Source organism: Ranitomeya variabilis, chromosome 2 (genome assembly GCF_051348905.1).
Source record: "Ranitomeya variabilis isolate aRanVar5 chromosome 2, aRanVar5.hap1, whole genome shotgun sequence".
NCBI lineage: Eukaryota > Metazoa > Chordata > Amphibia > Anura > Dendrobatidae > Ranitomeya > Ranitomeya variabilis.
The window spans coordinates 155,709,411-155,727,257 of record NC_135233.1 but is presented as its reverse complement, the minus strand read 5'-3'; the positions used below and the strand labels follow the sequence as shown (position 1 = coordinate 155,727,257).

At 40.4% G+C, this 17,847-nt stretch overlaps 1 protein-coding gene across 5 annotated transcripts in view; it reads right to left on the bottom strand.

Moving 5' to 3' along the window:
• ADGRG6 (adhesion G protein-coupled receptor G6) overlaps nt 1-13,989 on the bottom strand; it is a 212,109-nt gene extending 198,120 nt beyond the window's left edge. For 2 of the 5 annotated variants that reach the window (XM_077283105.1, XM_077283107.1), the window contains exons 1-2: nt 13,108-13,983; nt 772-872 (exon numbers count right to left, since the gene is read on the bottom strand). In XM_077283105.1, coding sequence (XP_077139220.1) covers nt 772-872; nt 13,108-13,109 — 103 coding nt within the window. In that variant the 5' untranslated portion in view covers nt 13,110-13,983. Of the gene's footprint in view, nt 1-771; nt 873-13,107 lie in introns of all 5 variants that reach the window. The other 3 variants (XM_077283104.1, XM_077283103.1, XM_077283108.1) reach the window with 3 other exon arrangements.
• Between the last annotated feature and the right edge of the window lie 3,858 nt (nt 13,990-17,847).

The window sequence follows — 17,847 nt, the reverse complement described above, 5'->3', positions numbered from 1 at the left end:
CATTTGGGAAGGACTCTTCCCATAGCTCCCAGCAGAGACCTCTTAACAAGAGAATAATCAGCTCACTGCAGAAACTCAGGCAGTAGATGGAGTTCTAGCAATATTAGGCTTTGACCAAAACATGTTGGCGTCACCAACAGGCATCCACAGTGTTTGTGCGGTGCTGCCTAGCAATAGGAGAAAAAATGGTAGAAGCGTCATCAGACATAATGCTGCAAAGTCAAACAAATCTCTAAAGAAATAGTAATTTGTATAGAAGATGTCATTTCTGTGTTGCATACTAAACAATACAAAATATTACATGTGCATCACAACTCAGCTCCGCTTCTTTCATAAAGTAAGCCCTAGCCACCATCCATCAAAATATACTCCACCTGCTGTCGTCTAAGTATTTCTTATTTAGGACTACTATTTGGACGTGCTTTTGGGGCGGATTCCATAAATAACACGCTGTCACACAAAAGAAGACCTTAGGCAATTTTTGTCCCAGACAAAAGAAAGTTTTACAGTCATCTTGTTCATTCAGTTTATTAACAATGTTGTGTACTGAATGTTCTGATTCTGCTTAAAGCCTTAAACTTTTCTGGGAAAAATAATCCTCTTGATACATATTTTTATGGTACAAGTTATTGATCTTCATAACCATAGCAATCCAGTGTTAGTGTATCAACGCAACGATCGTAACGTCTGGAAACCCAACTCAGACATAAAATAAGCAAACAGTTTACCCTCCAAAAATAAAAGTGAGATAAAAAAGAAAGAAAAACTTACCAGTGCGCTGGACGCAGGTAATATAAACAGCAATAAAATAGAGCATATGCTGCATCTTCCTTTTCCAGTGATTACTCCACATTCCACTTAAGGGGGGTGTCCTGTAAAACAAGAAAGGGACCATTTATAGAACTGTTCTCTCCCCAGAATCGGACGTCTCTTCTTTAGCTAATGAAGTGTTTATGAAGTATTAACATTCTGACAGCTACTGCTCACTCACATCTGTGATACTATTCATGATGCTGAAAGTGATATTTGTATTGCACACATTGCTTACGAAGGCTACACGACGTGCAACAGTTACACTCTGGAGCAAAATGATCTAATAAAAGCGGAAAAAGATCTGTTGTCTCTACACTGATGAACATGTCTCTGTACACCTTGCTCTATAGATTAATGTCATGGATCAGTGATATACTGTAGACAAATAGTCTAGCTTACATACAGGGGTTTTTACAATCAGAGCTATAATGAGCAAAACGGATAAACCTGACACAGAAATAATTATACCATTACTGTATTAAGAAGAATTTTAACAGATACTTGTTAATTTGACAGCACATTTTTTCATATTTCTCCATTAAATCTAAAACAAAAATGAAGCAATTCTGAAAATATTCCACTATCTTGTCTAAATAGCATCAATGAAGAGTTAGAAACCATTTGATTAATCTGATCCTGACGTCATGTGTTATTTTTCATTCTCTGCCTCCTCTTCTTCCTACCTTTGTTTTGTAGGGCTCGCATTCACAAACCAGTAGGATATGTTATGAAAGTTTTTTCATTTTTATTCTTTATTTTTGGGCATTGGAACAGTAAAACGTGCAGCCTAAAATTAGTCTGGAAAGTAACATTGAAAAGTGTGATTCAGCTCTGTTGGTTTTCCTACTAGAGATGTAAAATTCGGGGTCCGCACAGGACACCTAGTGTCCGTTGCTGAACTCCGAACACAAATTTCTCCCGGAAATCGGTTTTAGTGTTCAGATTTCCAGGCAAAGGAGAGTCAAAGAGAGAATTTTACAAAATGATAGTTTGGGTTCCCATTGACTTTTATGCAGTTTGGGTTCTGGGTAAAGTTCCTGTAGAGTTCTGGTACTCGAACCGAACTTTGAACTAAAGTTCGGTCGAACCTGACAAACCCAAACTTCCATGTTCGCTCATGCCGATATACAACATGTAAAATTTTGCACAGTTTCTCAAACTTGGTGTTATATCCATGCCTGTAGAGTTATAGTGCGGGTCAGTTCACATAAATACACATATAATGGGACAGAAAGGGTATGGTTATTGAAACCAAGGAGTCGCTGACTTAGCTGTCCACCTAAGCTCGTGATTCCTTCAAAATAAGTGGACTCCACCACATTGGAGGTCCTCATTCCGTGATTTTTTTATGGTTATAGAAACCTTAATGGGCAGCCACAAACACCAATGCTAGGGACACAGTTCTCACAAACAAGGGACACTGTAAATAATTTCAAGAAGACTTGAATCAGACTTTAAATAGCAGGTATAATTATTTAGGACAACCTCAGGACATAACACAATTTAAAGAAATGGAACACCTGACATTTTGGAGCTGGTAATGGTAGTTTTTTCATGAGACAAAATTGACTACAAATGTTTTGAGGTTACCGCTTTGCTTTAAAGATATTTAGGTCAAAACTTGATGAGCGTGTTTTCCTTCAGGCTGTGGAACTATGAACGTCAACCATCTTAGAATGCTCTTCTGTGACGTTATGGTCATATGTCATCTGTAAGGGTCTGTTCACCCTAATTATTCCCAAACAGAATGGGTGACAGCAATCAGGATTCCTACAATCACAAAACCATTCACTACATGAGACACTCACTCATTTTCAGCAAATTTAAGAACATTTGTAATATGTACTATTTGGACAAAAGCAGTGGGACAGGCCTTTCAATTAATGAATTTAGGTTTTTCATTCAGTCCCATTGCTAAAATAATATAAATCAAGCACTTAGCTAGCAGTCTGCCTTTCCAAACATTTGTGAAAGAACGGGTCCTTCTAAGAGCGCACTGAATTGTAGTGATATTGTTATAGAAATCCAGCATTGCAAGAAGTCAGTTTGTATAATTGCTTCCCTCCTAAATATTATACCATCATTAGTGTTGAGCGATACCGTCCGATACTTGAAAGTATCGGTATCGGAAAGTATCGGCCAATACCGGCAAAGTATCGGATCCAATCCGATACCGATACCCGATACCAATACAAGTCAATGGGACTCAAGTATCGGACGGTATTCCTGATGGTTCCCAGGGTCTGAAGGAGAGGAAACTCTCCTTCAGGCCCTGGGAACCATATTAATGTGTAAAAGAAAGAATTAAAATAAAAAATATTGCTATACTCACCTCTCCGAGGGAACCGGCAGCGTTGTTTGCTTAAAATTTGCGCTTTTCTTTCCTTACGTGAAGTCCCGGCTTTGTGATTGGTTGCGTCGCAGTCACATGGGCGACGCAACCAATCACAGCAAGCCATGACGTAATTTCAGGTCCTTAAGGATTTTAAAATTACGTCCCGGCTTTGTGATTGGTTGCGTCGCAGTCACATGGGCGACGCAACCAATCACAGCAAGCCGTGACGTAATTTCAGGCCCTTAAGGATTTTAAAATTACGTCCCGGCTTTGTGATTGGTTGCTTCGCAGTCACATGGGCGACGCAACCAATCACAAGCCGTGACGTCACGGGAGGCTGGACACGCGTGCATTTTAAAATGAGCGCTTGTCCAGCCTCCCGTGACGTCCCGGCTTGTGATTGGTTGCATCGCGGTCAACCAATCACAAGCCGGGAGGCTGGACACGCGCGCATTTTAAAATGCGCGCGTGTCCAGCCTCCCGGCTTGTGATTGGTTGACCGCGATGCAACCAATCACAAGCTGGGACGTCACGGGAGGCTGGACAAGCAATCATTTTAAAATGCGCGCGTGTCCAGCCTCCCGGCTTGTGATTGGTTGACCACGATGCAACCAATCACAAGCCGGGACGTCACGGGAGGCTGGACAAGTGCTCATTTTAAAATGCGCGCGTGTCCAGCCTCCCGGCTTGTGATTGGTTGACCGCGATGCAACCAATCACAAGCTGGGACGTCACGGGAGGCTGGACAAGCAATCATTTTAAAATGCGCGCGTGTCCAGCCTCCCGGCTTGTGATTGGTTGACCACGATGCAACCAATCACAAGCCGGGACGTCACGGGAGGCTGGACAAGTGCTCATTTTAAAATGCGCGCGTGTCCAGCCTCCCGGCTTGTGATTGGTTGACCGCGATGCAACCAATCACAAGCCGGGACGTCACGGGAGGCTGGACAAGCGCTCATTTTAAAATGCGCGCGTGTCCAGCCTCCCGTGACGTCACGGCTTGTGATTGGTTGCGTCGCCCATGTGACTGCGACACAACCAATCACAAGCCGGGACTTCACGTAAAGGAAAGAAAAGCGCGAATTTTAAACAAAGAACGCTGCCGCTTCCCTCGGTAAGGTGCAGGCTGCGTCGGAGAGGTGAGTATAGCAATATTTTTTATTTTAATTCTCTCTTTTACACATTTTTACATTAATGTTGTTTCGATACCGATACCCGATACCACAAAAGTATCGGATCTCGGTATCGGAATTCCGATACCCGCATGTATCGGCCGATACCCGATACTTGCGGTATCGGAATGCTCAACACTAACCATCATATATCAGTGGTATTATTGGAAAGTATCATTAACCCTAGAATGTGTATCGGGGGCCCCGGTGCTTACTTTTTTTGCTATTATCTGCAAAATTACTTTAGTTAGAATTTTGAAACCCTAGCTATTCCTCAAGTATGTCGTTGTTGGTAATATCCAGTTGTTCATATAATTTTTTTGATAGTCATTTTGGTGTAACAATGCTTTTTTGGGGAAAACCGCATCTGTATGGAACGGGGGCCTTTTAGGCCCCTGCTATTTTTATCATGTACTCAGCAGTACAAGAAATGTAGCTGCAGCTAGTTTACTCTAGATTTATATACCTTTGTGTGTTTTTCATATCTTTGAAATTAGGAAAAAAAATTTTGGGGGTGTTTTTTGCAAAAAATTCTAATTAAAATGTTGTATATTATTCCTATATTATTTTGCAATTTTGAAATAAATTTGTAAAATATAATTATGTGAGTTTCTCCTGATGAATTGTATGGGGGCCTAAAAGGCCCTCCTTTACATAAAAGTGTAGATTTGTGACTTCACACTTTCTAGGGTTAAAAACATTTAGGAACAATAGTAACTCAGCTTCAAAGTGGCACACCATGTAAAATTAGAAAGCGGGGATGACGAGAGCTGAAGAACACTGTGTAAAAGTCTCAGATGCTCTGCTGACTCAATAACTGCCGAGTTCCAAACCTTTTTCAGCATTAACATTAGCTGAGCATCTGCATTTAAGCCGTATATCACCAAGCACAATGTTGTATAGAATGGTGTAAAGCACACCCCACTGGACTCTGGAGCAGATGAAATTTGTCTATCTGGCTTTTCTATCTGGCAGTCTGATGAATGAGTCTGAGTGTGGTGAGCGTAAGGAGAACATTACCTGCCTGACTACATTGTGCCAACTGTATAATTTGGTGGAGGAGGAATAATCGTATAGGGTTGGTTTTCAGTTGCTGGATGAGGACTTAGCTCAGGAAAATCTTAATGATTGAAAGTATCAAGATATTTTTAAAAATTTTATGCTTCCAACTGTGTGAAGAGTTTGGGGAAGACCGTTTTCTGTTCCAGAATGGCTGTGCCCCAGAGCACAAGGCAAAGTCCATAAAGGAATGGTTAAGTAAGTTTGGTGTGGAAGAATTTGACTGACCCTTGCAAGGCCCTGAACTCAACCGCATTGAAGACCTTTGAGATGAACTAGTCTTGAAACTGAGGTCTTCTTGCCCAATATCAAATACTGTTCTAGATGAATGGGCAAATATTCCCACAGACACCTTACAATGTCTGGTCAGTACTCCACCTTGTGGAAGCAGAGTCAACGGACAGCGAAACGTGCGTCGGGGTGTGGGTGCTGGCGTTTTAGTACCGGGTAAGATGATTTTCTGACTGTGCATCATACAAATGAATTTGTGGAACCTTTGATGATTGCAATGTCACATTGGTTTTGGACCTTGGACTCTTGACCACAAACCACGCAACCTTGGGCATTGGTATAGATATGGACATGGGAACAGTATAATGACTGAAGGGACTTTTTGCTTACAGCAGGGGGCATTGCAATGTGACTAAGTTCAACGAGCGAGTCCTCATCTTACCATTACTAAGTTTGTTACTGTGAATTGAGCTATACTTTGTGCTAAACGCCACCACTTTATGTAGTGTTCTTTATAGTACATGGTTTTATCTGTCTTTTTGTATGTTCATTATTGTGTCAATAAAGATTTTTATATATATTTTTTAAAAAACAAAAACAAAACCCATTTGTACTCCTATTTGAGATACAATGTTTTTGGAGGAGTAATATGTAATCAATTGTGTCACTTTTGGCGCACTATCTAAATATGAGCCTGGGTTTTGTTGTATTAATGTCTTGTAGAAAGCCTTCCCAAAAGAATGGTAACTGAAAAAGCTGTAAAATGGGGATCAGCTCCATATTAATGTGTATGAATTTAGAATACGATGACAAAAAATGTAATGTGTAGGTTTCCTAATACTTTTGCAAACCGTGTCTCATCAGAGAAAAATGATACTTCTCCATTAACTCATCATTTACTCAGGCTGCTAGCTCAGTGAGGAATCAGATTGCAGCTGCTTTTTAAAATCTATGTAGAGAGAAATGGAGAGTAGAAGAGGGGATGGGAGAGAGACACACAAAGAACGGCACAGAACTAATTTCTAGTATTATCTCCCACCAGTGCTGGATTCACAGCTGCACTGCTCTATAATGCCCCATAAACCCTTCACACTGCTGCTTCTAAACATGTGATATAGAGGCAGGGTAGCAGGTATGCCTCGAGTCTCCTTGTACTGTGTATGGAAGGCATCCTAACAGTTAGTCTTCAGGTACAAACTCACAGACAACTCACATTTACAGTAAGAGTCTTCAGTAGGGAACACTGGTGTAAAAACGCTACAAGTCATGCAATGGCCAGAAATAGTATAATTCCTCGAGTACACACTACAGCTTATTCCTAAAAGTAATCTGAAATTACAGCTACTTATCAAATAATCATTTTTGCATAATGAATATTGTCATTAAATAACCAAAAGGTACTGTAAAATCTGAAGCTGTACAAAATCCCATTCTTAAAAGAGTACAATATAAATCATGGCTACACCATTAAAAGGTAGACGGGTTGCCTACAACAACTTGTTCTAAATGCCAATTTGCTCATTATTTGAGGAATGACTTATATTGGCTTTTATATAAATCTGCCTGATCAATGTAAAACGTGAAGTTCGGTAACTTTCTAATACTTCTGTATTTCAATTCCTCATCATCTTTAAGATATTGCTTGTTCTCAGTGAAGGACAAAACTGAGACAGTAAACCTGCCCCGAATTACACCCTCTCCCAGCGGGTATTTCGCTACAATTGTATCCAATCTAGGCAAATCTCTTTGTTCTCTAAACTCGAAACCCCACAGAATCTGCAAGTTCTCTGCCAGCAACCATTGTGAACAGAACATTTTATGCTCTGTGAAATATCCACATGAAATTATTAGATTTTACAAATCCCGAAATGTTCAATATTGCCATGGATTTAACCCAATTAACCCCATTATATTTTAGTGCTGATAATCGACATTTGGATCTTGATGTCATTTCACAGCATAAATAAAAGTTTCAGCATCGACTTTTCCCTTTGAAAATCATGGCAAATCAATACCATAGTCAATGGGCATTGTTAGGACCTTCGAGTCCAGAAAATAAAAAAAGATGGATCCTTCTTTATAAAAAAAAAAAGCAAAAAATGACAAGTATTTGTTTATTTGTTTGCTTCCATGTTTAACAATAGAATATACAAAGTAGAGTAACCGACATATTATGGTGAAACTTGCTAGCATAGTACAGTGCGGCCATTCACCCTGGGTGAACAGAAACCTTCCTTTCTTTCTGCTATGACAGTACTGCCAAGTGCTGAAGCAGATTAGACAACTAATGCATCTTTCTATCATACGGTTGGCACTCGCTCTCGTGACGCAAGATATAATAGATTCTGAAGCGGCAAACAGTACTTGCTATTCACTTGTATGGCAAGGCTAGAACTGTGAAGCTTTGATGAAAGGAGTTATACATCCTTAGGCTTTAGCAGTGCCAACCAAGACGACAGTCGTGCATGCTGCGTTAAACCCAAACCATTTGAAGACCATTTATTTTTAGTTAGCAAAATCTCAAGTTTTCGAACATCTTTCTTAAAGTCAGCAGGCCACAATCTTACACAGCAGCAAGTTAATCAAACTTCAAAACACTTTACCAAATCTCAACTGCAAACATGCAAAATGGGGACCCTGCCATAACCTCATAGTCTAGAATTCTGCAGGGACCAAGTGGAGTAAAAATGTTGCAGGCATTGCTGGTGTGGGTCCTTGCCCAGGGCACGGAGAGGCAACAGTAAATCAATGAACAACTAAATTGGTTACATCGATAATTCCATTTTTTTACAATTTTTTCTGGATGCAACCAATATTACACAAAATCAATTAAATTAACCCCTACCAGCCTTGGCCTTTTTTGCTTTTGAATTTACGTTTTTGTCCCCCTTTCTTCCAAGTGTTATAATTTTTGTATTTTGCCATCAACATAGAAACTTGAGCCTTAACTTTTGCTGTACAAGTTGTAGGCTTGAATGACACCATTCATGTTATCATGTTATGCGCTGAAAAAAAAAAAGTACAGTGAGATGTTGAAAAAAAAATTACAATTCCACCTTTGTTTTTGGCAGCATGATTCCTCGGGTCCGTACGATTGCAGCAATTCCAAACTTGACTAATTGTCCAGTTATATTATATTTCAATGTCAGAACATTGTAAAAACATGATATAATTTGTATAACAATTTTCTGAGACCTGGAACTATTTTATTTTGTCATCAAAGGGTTTCTTTTCTGCTTGGCAAGCTGTTGTTTTCATTGGTAGAATTTTGGGGTACACGTGACTTTTGTATTGCATTTTAAGCGGAGATACAAGGACTGAAAACCAGTCAATGTGGCGTTTCTGTATTTTTGTTTTATTTTGTTTTTAGTCTTTAACATATGGTTAAATAATTGAGAATGGAAATCGTATATGAGCTAAGGCCACCGGCATCAGGCGCCGAGCCTCTCTGACCTTTCCCGGCGCCTGTGCACTGCAGTACATTGCTCTGCCCTCAACAGGGCAGACAAAGTACGCCTGCACAGGAGCAGCGGAAGGAAGACAAGAAGAGGACGTCATTGTATGAAGATGGGAGGCGCCGGACCCAGACCGCGACACCCATCGGACCAGAACAGAACCGGGACCGCCCCTGGGTGAGTATAATATAACCTGTTTTTCTGACCTTTCAGGATACATCGGGGGCTTATCTACAGCATTACAGTACGCTGTAGATAAGCCCCTGATGCCGGTGGCCGCAGCTCATATACGATTTTTGGGGTGACAGATTCCCTTTAAATATGTTTTACTTCTATTTTTTACTTTTTTTGTATTGGGAAAAGGGGAGGGGGGATTAAAACTTTTATGTTTTTTATTTTTTTTAATGATTGATTGCCTGAATTGATGCCCCACCTGATTGCACTAGTTAAATTCAGATTTCAGCAGCATTTAAGTGGTTAAACAGCAGTGACCAGACCTAGCTATGATTTCTGCAGTTAACTCTATAAGGCTAGGGTCACACAAGCATATGTTCTTCTGTGCGAGAGAATCGGGCCAATTATGTCAGAGTTTGATCTGAGTGTCACGTCAGTGTGATCTCATTCTCTCACATGTGTGGGGAAGATGAGAAATTAATTTCTCCATCTTCTCCATTGCTCAGATGACATCCGAGTGCAGTCTGATGCTTTCACATGCACCTATAGACTTGAATGGGTGAGTGCAATCCGACTATTAGATGCAGATCTGAGTTACCCCATAGAATAACACTGATCCGAGTTCTATGAGATAAAACATCGGATAGCACTCGCTGTGTTATACGCTCGTGGTGAGCGAGCCCTAACACAACATACAGCACTTACAGTCTGTAGTGTATGCTCATCTCCTTACACCTTCACCATGCATGGGCTGTACCTGGCAGAAAGGGGTTAACAATTTATCTCCAAAAAATGTGAATGGTCTCTACTGTTTGCATTTCCTTTTTTGATCCAAACCATGTTTTAGATGAAAGTCTATAGTGTTACATAAAATGCACAACATACAAAGCATATTAACCAGGCATATTATGTGTATGGTCATTTTTCATGCAGGCTTTTATAGGAAAACCACATGAACAAATGTTCTGAATTTTTTAATGCTTGAAATCTATGGCTTTTTTGTTGTAAAACGAAGGGTGTGATAATGAGGCTGAGGGGTCTAATACATTGACTATTAAGATTTATTCATTATTTCTAATGTATGCCTTCTGGAAGCCAACTACCTCCATATGAGCTATTAGGACTTACGACCACCACTACTCGGCCACCAGTTTTGACCTTTTTGCTGAGCTGCTACAAAGAGCGATTCTCTTGCTATCGCTGTATTGGATGTAATATTACATCTTCTAGGAGGTGACTAAATCTACGGGAAGCAATTCAAGACAGCATGTACTCAACTAATGCGTAAGGGTCATAAGAATCTGGCCTAAGTAAGGGCACCTTCCGATCTGTCCGTGCTTGAAGAAATAAGAGAATGGTGTATTTATTAGGAGGGCATTCCCCCTGTTCTCCACACTTTCACCCCACCGCTCTATACCATATGAGTATACCAACAGCCTATCAATCAGCGCCCTTTAAGACATTTCAGCGGGTGCACAGATAGACTAGCCCCATTGTCATTCATTCATTGTCAGTCTTTTCCATGCAAAATCTGCACAAAATATGAACCGGTTATGGATTGGTGACTCCCCAGTCGCTGCAACGCCACTACCCCAATGCTCTATGGCAATCTCCGGGCCTCAAGCGATGGGATTTCTTAGGTAAGTAATGAGTATGTCAATAAGTTTGTTGGACATGGTAGCCAAACAACTGGGGGTCTATGCTGCAAACAATATAAACCATATGACGACATCACAAAGTAGCATTGGTAGCAAAGATTAATCTACCACTGAGAAAATCAGGTCCGCTTACCCACAAGCCTATATAAAATCATAGACAGCAGATGAGTTGTGCCAAATGAGAATAGCCCTGCTATTTCTGGCTAAATAGATTATTTCTGCTCTTATTTCTGTGTATTATTATATACTCATGTTGTTGTTGTTCTTGTTTCCAAATCAGCCAAGATCAAAAAGACATTTATGGGACATAAGATGATTAGATACCAGCAGGCAGCCATTGAACTATATCTAATACTTCTACATAAGCTATGACTATAGAGGTTTAGTATTATGTTATAAGGAAATGTACAGAAGCTTCCCCCACACTTCTCTACTTGGCATGTAGCAATTCTGTACACTGGCCACAATAAAGGCATACGGGCACTGACTATGGGCACAGCAATTTTTTTAGTTCTTCACTAAAGTGTAAATCTTTTGCAAACCTAAGGAAGTCTGTAAGACTTAGTGTTGAGTATTCTGCTGTCCCACACCACAAGACGAATAGCCGCACTCACCAGCCACCAGTAATAGCTAATTGGGCACCAAACCGACAGTGAAATGCTAGCACCCGTATAAGAGTGAGCTAGCAAGGCTTTCCAGCGGACTGATCACTAAGATAAGAACTTACAAAAATGGTGATTGTCATACAAATTGGCACCGTGCCATGCTATGTGCGCCACTGCAGTAAAATATCAGTTTTGTGGTTGGGTACTAGGAGCAGAATCAGGAAACAAAGGGCTACAAAGTACTGTAAGGATTAATTTTTAGCGAGGACACAGATTTGGTAAAATGCAGCAACCAATATAGACGAGGAAACACAAGTAAGTCAGAAATAATTACAAACACAGTCAACAATATTCATCATTCTAGAACTCTATATATATTGTAATATGAGATGTCAGTAGTTTGGTTATTGGTAGATTATAGGATGTAATTTAGACACTGGAGCATTAATACTCCATATTGTAAATTATGGTAGAGCTACAGAATTCTCATCATGTCTAGGGCTACATTTAGTGGTTGTAAAGGACGATGATCTCTCCTTCATGCTAAGAGCGTCATATTGTAAAAATTCCGAAAATGACACACTATACGACTACTACATGAGCAATGTAATTAATGTGACAGTCGTCAGTACTCATACATTATCATTAGTATGCATCACTGCCCGGTGATCTGCAATATCCACGATATTCATTGCAACATCCTATATCTTTATGTAGCAGAAATAGGGATGTAGTCATTTATTAAGTTTGCCTCGGAGTTAAAGCCCGATTCAAACCAGATGTTGTCATCTGTCTGAAAAAAGTGGATATATCTACTTGTCATATCTAATTAACTTAGATTAATTTAATTTTTGCTATAAAGTCTATACTTTTTTAAAGTCTTTATTAATGTCTTAGAGAAAACACACCACATAGAGAATAGAACTAATTACTACACTAAGTCAATTAATATATTAAAAATTACAACTGTATCCACAGGTACCATGAATTTACTCAACAAGGCACAGAAGAACATTCTGTAAAGTCATGAACTTTAATAGGTTTTGCCCTAATATTAGTATTTCCTATGAAATAACTTGAGTCCACATTTCCACAAACATTAGGTGAATTCCATCTACAACTTATTACTCTTTGCTCCATCTAGAAAAGTCTCACCAGGCTGAAGCATCCAAGAATAATTCCTTCCTCCCAACTGAAAAATATGTCAATATTTGATCTGGATTGTATTCACAGCCAGAAAACGAGGAGTATTTTAATAAATTTAATTTACTGCCTAATACAAAAAATCTTCCTGTTAATATCCAACCTGCAACTAATGTTCAATAAGAGCATGCACAAGCCTTTACATGCACAGAAAAGCTATGACGAGTTGTCTAGTGCTAGTACTTATACCCTGAGGGACATCAAGTGGGAACATTTCTAATAAAACTACCATAATATATGCAAAAGAAAAAATACTATACATGATTAGATAGATAGATAGCTAGATAGATAGCGTAAGTTTATGTTTCCTGAGTTGCCACCAGGATCTGGTGCTTCACCATACCTGGTACCAGGCAGGTTGCCTCTGAGTGTGTGTTCTCCTAGTGCTAAAAAAATACTTACATTGTGGTGTAGATTTCCAAGTAGTCCTTATTCCACAAAGTACAGCATGTTACTCCTAGAGAAGCTTCCTTGAAACCTGCTGGGCTTGAGCTAGATATTCTTCAGCCTTCTTGTCAATCATGCGAAGTGGACAGAGAGAGGGAGCTTATGCCTTGTGGCTGCGACCAGGGTAGTCCCAGTGGAGATGTCTGCGGTGACCAGCTGTGGACGGTAGTGGTGTGTCTTCTCCTGCAGCTTGTACGTAGGCAGAAGTCCTCAGCTCGGCTCTCTGACTCGGTGCTGCAGGCTCTCAGAACAAGTGTAGCTCAGTTTCACATTACAGCTCTTGGATTGCAAAAGTAAAACCTGCTTCTGTCTTGGGCTGAGGCTGAGTCAACTGCAGAGACAGGAATGAATGACTGATGAGATGAGGTGTACTCCAGGTTCCTTATCTATGTAAAGTTCCCCAAAACTTAGATCAACCAAGCAGAACAGGGTGGGAAGTTCTTATGAGCTGTTCTCAGATGCTCGCCAACTCTGTTCTTGGGTCCAGAGAGACTTTTTTTTTTCTTTGGAACTATTTGACACTCCTCTGTTCCCTTATCTCTTCCTCCTGACCTCTTTCTTTGGCATTGTTTAGTATGACAATCTTTCAGTAGGCTGATTAGGTTTCTTCTACAGTATCTGCTTTTTTTCACAGTCACTGGCTGTCCACACTTTCCAATTTCATCCTATTTCAGCTCCTCTCAAGTCTCTTCTCACAGTGCTTTGCTTCAAGTTTTCAGAGCTTGTGTCAGTCCTCCAGGTGCTGGAGCTTCTGGCTGCTCATAACCTGTTGCTCAGGCTGCCTCCCATGTTTTTACTGTCTTTTTACTCTGTGTATGGTGGACAGGGCTGCTGCTGAGACTTTTCCAAAGAGACTCTATTCAGTACAGCCCCACCCTAACTGGTAACCCCAGCCACAGCATTTATCCCAGCACTACACCAAGCACCTCATACAGCGTGTAGCATTTCTAGCACTTCTGTCCTTAAATAGTGCTATCATTCATAATAAATAAGATAAATGTTTTCTGTGAATTACTTCTTGAGAGTCGTCTGCAGCATCTCCCACATTCTTGGCATTAAAGTTACAATAAGTTTACAACATTCTTTTATAATCTATTTCTGACTTTTAAAACTTTTCTCATTGGAGAAATATTGTATATTTGTAATATTACATAAACATTGCGGTATTTTTTAATTTTCCTTAGCAATACAACATTTTTGGTTGTCTTATTTAGAAGTCTTTTATGAAAATACCTTCTAAGTATACAGGAACACAAAGCTTTATGATTAGCGATGAGCGGACCTGTGGAAGTTCTGGTTCTGGTACCTGGCCCAAACTTTAATTCAAAGTTCTGTTCAGGTACCAGAATTGTACCCAAACTTGAACCAAAACCTGTCCCCATTGAAAACAATGGGGACCCAAACTTGTGAGCTGGAAAATTATTCTCTCTCAGAAATTTCTCCGAACTTAGCAACGGACTTCTGGGAGAAGTCCGTTTTCGGCATTTAGCACCACACTAACAGTCCGGTACAAACCCCAAACATTTAAATTCGGTTAGCTCATCTCTATGATATCATTTTCTCCACCTGTTCAAATCATGATGCTCCATTTCTCCAGCACTTCATCTATTTTATGATACGTCTGCACAATGAGGTTATGGTGAGTTTTTGACTTTGGTGTTTTCACAGAGCAAAAAAGTACAGTAGCTACTTACAGTTTCATCAAAATGGATGGGATTTATAGAAATCTCATGCCTACTGTGCTTTCTTTACACTGCATAAACTGACCTGTGGTGCCTGTTTGAAATCCACAAAAAATTTTTTTCTCCTGTAAGGATACTGATTTTTGTGTGAAGATTTTCCTCATACACTTGAATTAGATGTGAAAAATCCACAGGTAAAAAAACATATATAATGTGAAAGAAATTTCTTAAAAATGCCGTAATCACAAATATGGAAATTGAAGGAATAGAGTTTGCGGTATCGTCCAGTCGCTGCCACAGAGGGGGACGAGCAGGTAGAGGTAAACTTACTACGGTATTTTACTAATCTCTATTGCCCTTAAACGACGCGTTTCTGAGACAGTCCATCCCCTTCATCAGCTATATCCAAACAGGAAGTCACCTCTGGCATATGTGCTGGACGGAGATGATGTGGCACTTCCATTTCATTAATAAACCCATTGGTTCCAAACACAGTATATTCATGTGCAGTTTACCCTTATGAATTATAGAATCTCCAGAAAACAGTACATGGCGGGCATAATGTAAAAGAATACAGGTAATTAAAACAAGAAAAAACAGTAGAAATCTAAATATAAATATAATGACTGCAAAAAATAAATAATATGAAAAAATGTAACAAAAATTAAAACGATTGGATCATTGTACCCACTACAGAAATACTTAATTCATACCTAATTGTTCTCTCTATACATTCGAATATTACTTAAGAAATATTGGTGTATAGTGAGGAATAATCCTATTCTATCCAAGATACTGCCAAAAAATCCCAGTATAGTTTTTAGGAGGAATAAAAGTTTTAAAAACCTTACTGAAGACCCCCATTGTTTTATTGTGTGTAAATGGCGTTTTATTTTGTGTTTTACCCTCATGTAGGCTGCAGTTTATGGTTAGTCAGGGGAGACATGGTTAACTATAGGGCCAGTCCCTACTGGGGAGGAGTAATGGGGACCTGTGTGTGAGTTCCTGGTTTTATAGTTGATTGACAGTGAGCTTTAAGAAAGGAAGGACACCCCCAGAAAACATGTATCATCATTGGATGTGTGTGGAAGTACCAGTCGACAAGGAAGCAAGTCATTCCGCAAGCAATTCTACAGTGGCGGTAGTTTTCCTCATCGCAGTTAAGTTGGGGCACCTAAGCTAGAAGAGGCACAGAAAGTCTCAGTGACCTGGAGATCAGCAGTGAAAGAATATGGGATCAGCCAGGTTGGGGCACGTTCATAAGGTGGTAGCTAGCCCCCTTACACCGTTCACAAGAATGCAGCAAGGGTACAGTAGCACGGCATAGCACATTGACCTGTGTGTCGCTGTATCGGGAAGATGGAGGCCCCTAATGTAACCTACTATGCATCTGTAACGTTCCTCACAAGGGATGTGCTGCCATCCAAAACTGTTCTGCACCTCTGTTATGTAATTCAGAGGAAAAAGCCAAGCATTGTTCCTCCTACCCTCTGTATATAAGTTCTGATGTCAGTAAACAAGACTTTATTTTTCCAAAGCCGTCTGGTTTCCTCATCGGGAAGCTAATTGGGTCTGGTGCTGTACAAATGGTGACAGAACATACCCTGAAGGTGTCCACACGTACACAAGGACCCCTATGCAAGGTGTTTAAAGGCACAGAATTAGATGTCGGACAGCAATTAAAAACAATTAAAATTATATACTGTATATCTATATATATAGTTGCCTAAGGGCTTTTCTGTCTGTCCTGGAAATCCCACGTCTCTGATTGGTCGAGGCCACCTGGGCCTCGACCAATCAGCGACGGGCACAGTATCGACATAGATGTCATAATGGAAATCCCGCGTCTCTGATCGGTCGAGGCCGCCAGGCCTCGACGAATCAGCGACGGGCACAGTATCGACGTAGATGTCATAATGGTTGCCATGGCGACGATGATGTCATAGAGGTTGCCTCGACCAATCATCGACAGACACAGTCTGCCGCTAATTCTGGAATCATCATTGTCCATATACTACAGGGACATGCATATTCTAGAATACCCGATGCGTTAGAATCGGGCCACAATCTAGTATATTATATATATATATGTATATCTTGAAACAGAGACACATAAGAGATGTATTAGTATACTAGATAACAAATCAATATGAAGCCAGTGTCACACCTGCGAAATAAACAAATATTAATAATGATGATTGTAACACACTGGTGCTAAGAGAAGTGGCACCGAAGCTGCTGAGACCAAACAGATATTGTGCCACCTCTGTCACTGGTTAATAATTACAGGAAAATAAAGGTATCGCGCTAAAAGGCGCCCCGGCCGGAGCTAGCCGACCCTAATCCCTGCCCTATTAACCCCTAATGTGCTGAACCTAGCATTGTTATCTATCTAAACATGGCTGCAGGTACTCTTTGTTTGGCACATTAGGTGTCAATAGGGCAGGGACTAGAGTCAGCTATCATATATCTAGCAAGAAAGGGCGGTAACCCTGACGAAGAGGGACGAAGTCCCTCGAAACGCGTTGGTTGTATTTTGCCCCAGCTCCATAAGCCTCGTGATGTCACACGCTACTGAGCACTGTCGGCCATTTTTTTCCTGCACATCCAGGGACGTCACCGGCCGGGGCGCCTTTGGCTCTGCGCGTTTCTGTTTGCTCCCGCCGCCCAGATACCGGAGTATCCTGCACCCACGGTCTACCCACTGGATCGGGATGGCATCCCACGATTAAGACTCGGGGAACTCACAGATAAGTAAGCATTTATCATTTACCATATGAGACCGCTACTAACAGCATTGCACAATACTACTATTATTAGTCTATTAGTATATTAGTCTCCTTGATTGATGAGGCTTATGGTTGACAGCCAGTATGGCACAAGGTATTGCTTTTAGCGTGATACCTTTATTTTCCGGTAAATATTAATAATGATAGTATTATTGGAACACGTGTATTCCTAAAATGACCAAATCCAAACAAATTCAAATAATTTACACCATCAATATGTAAGA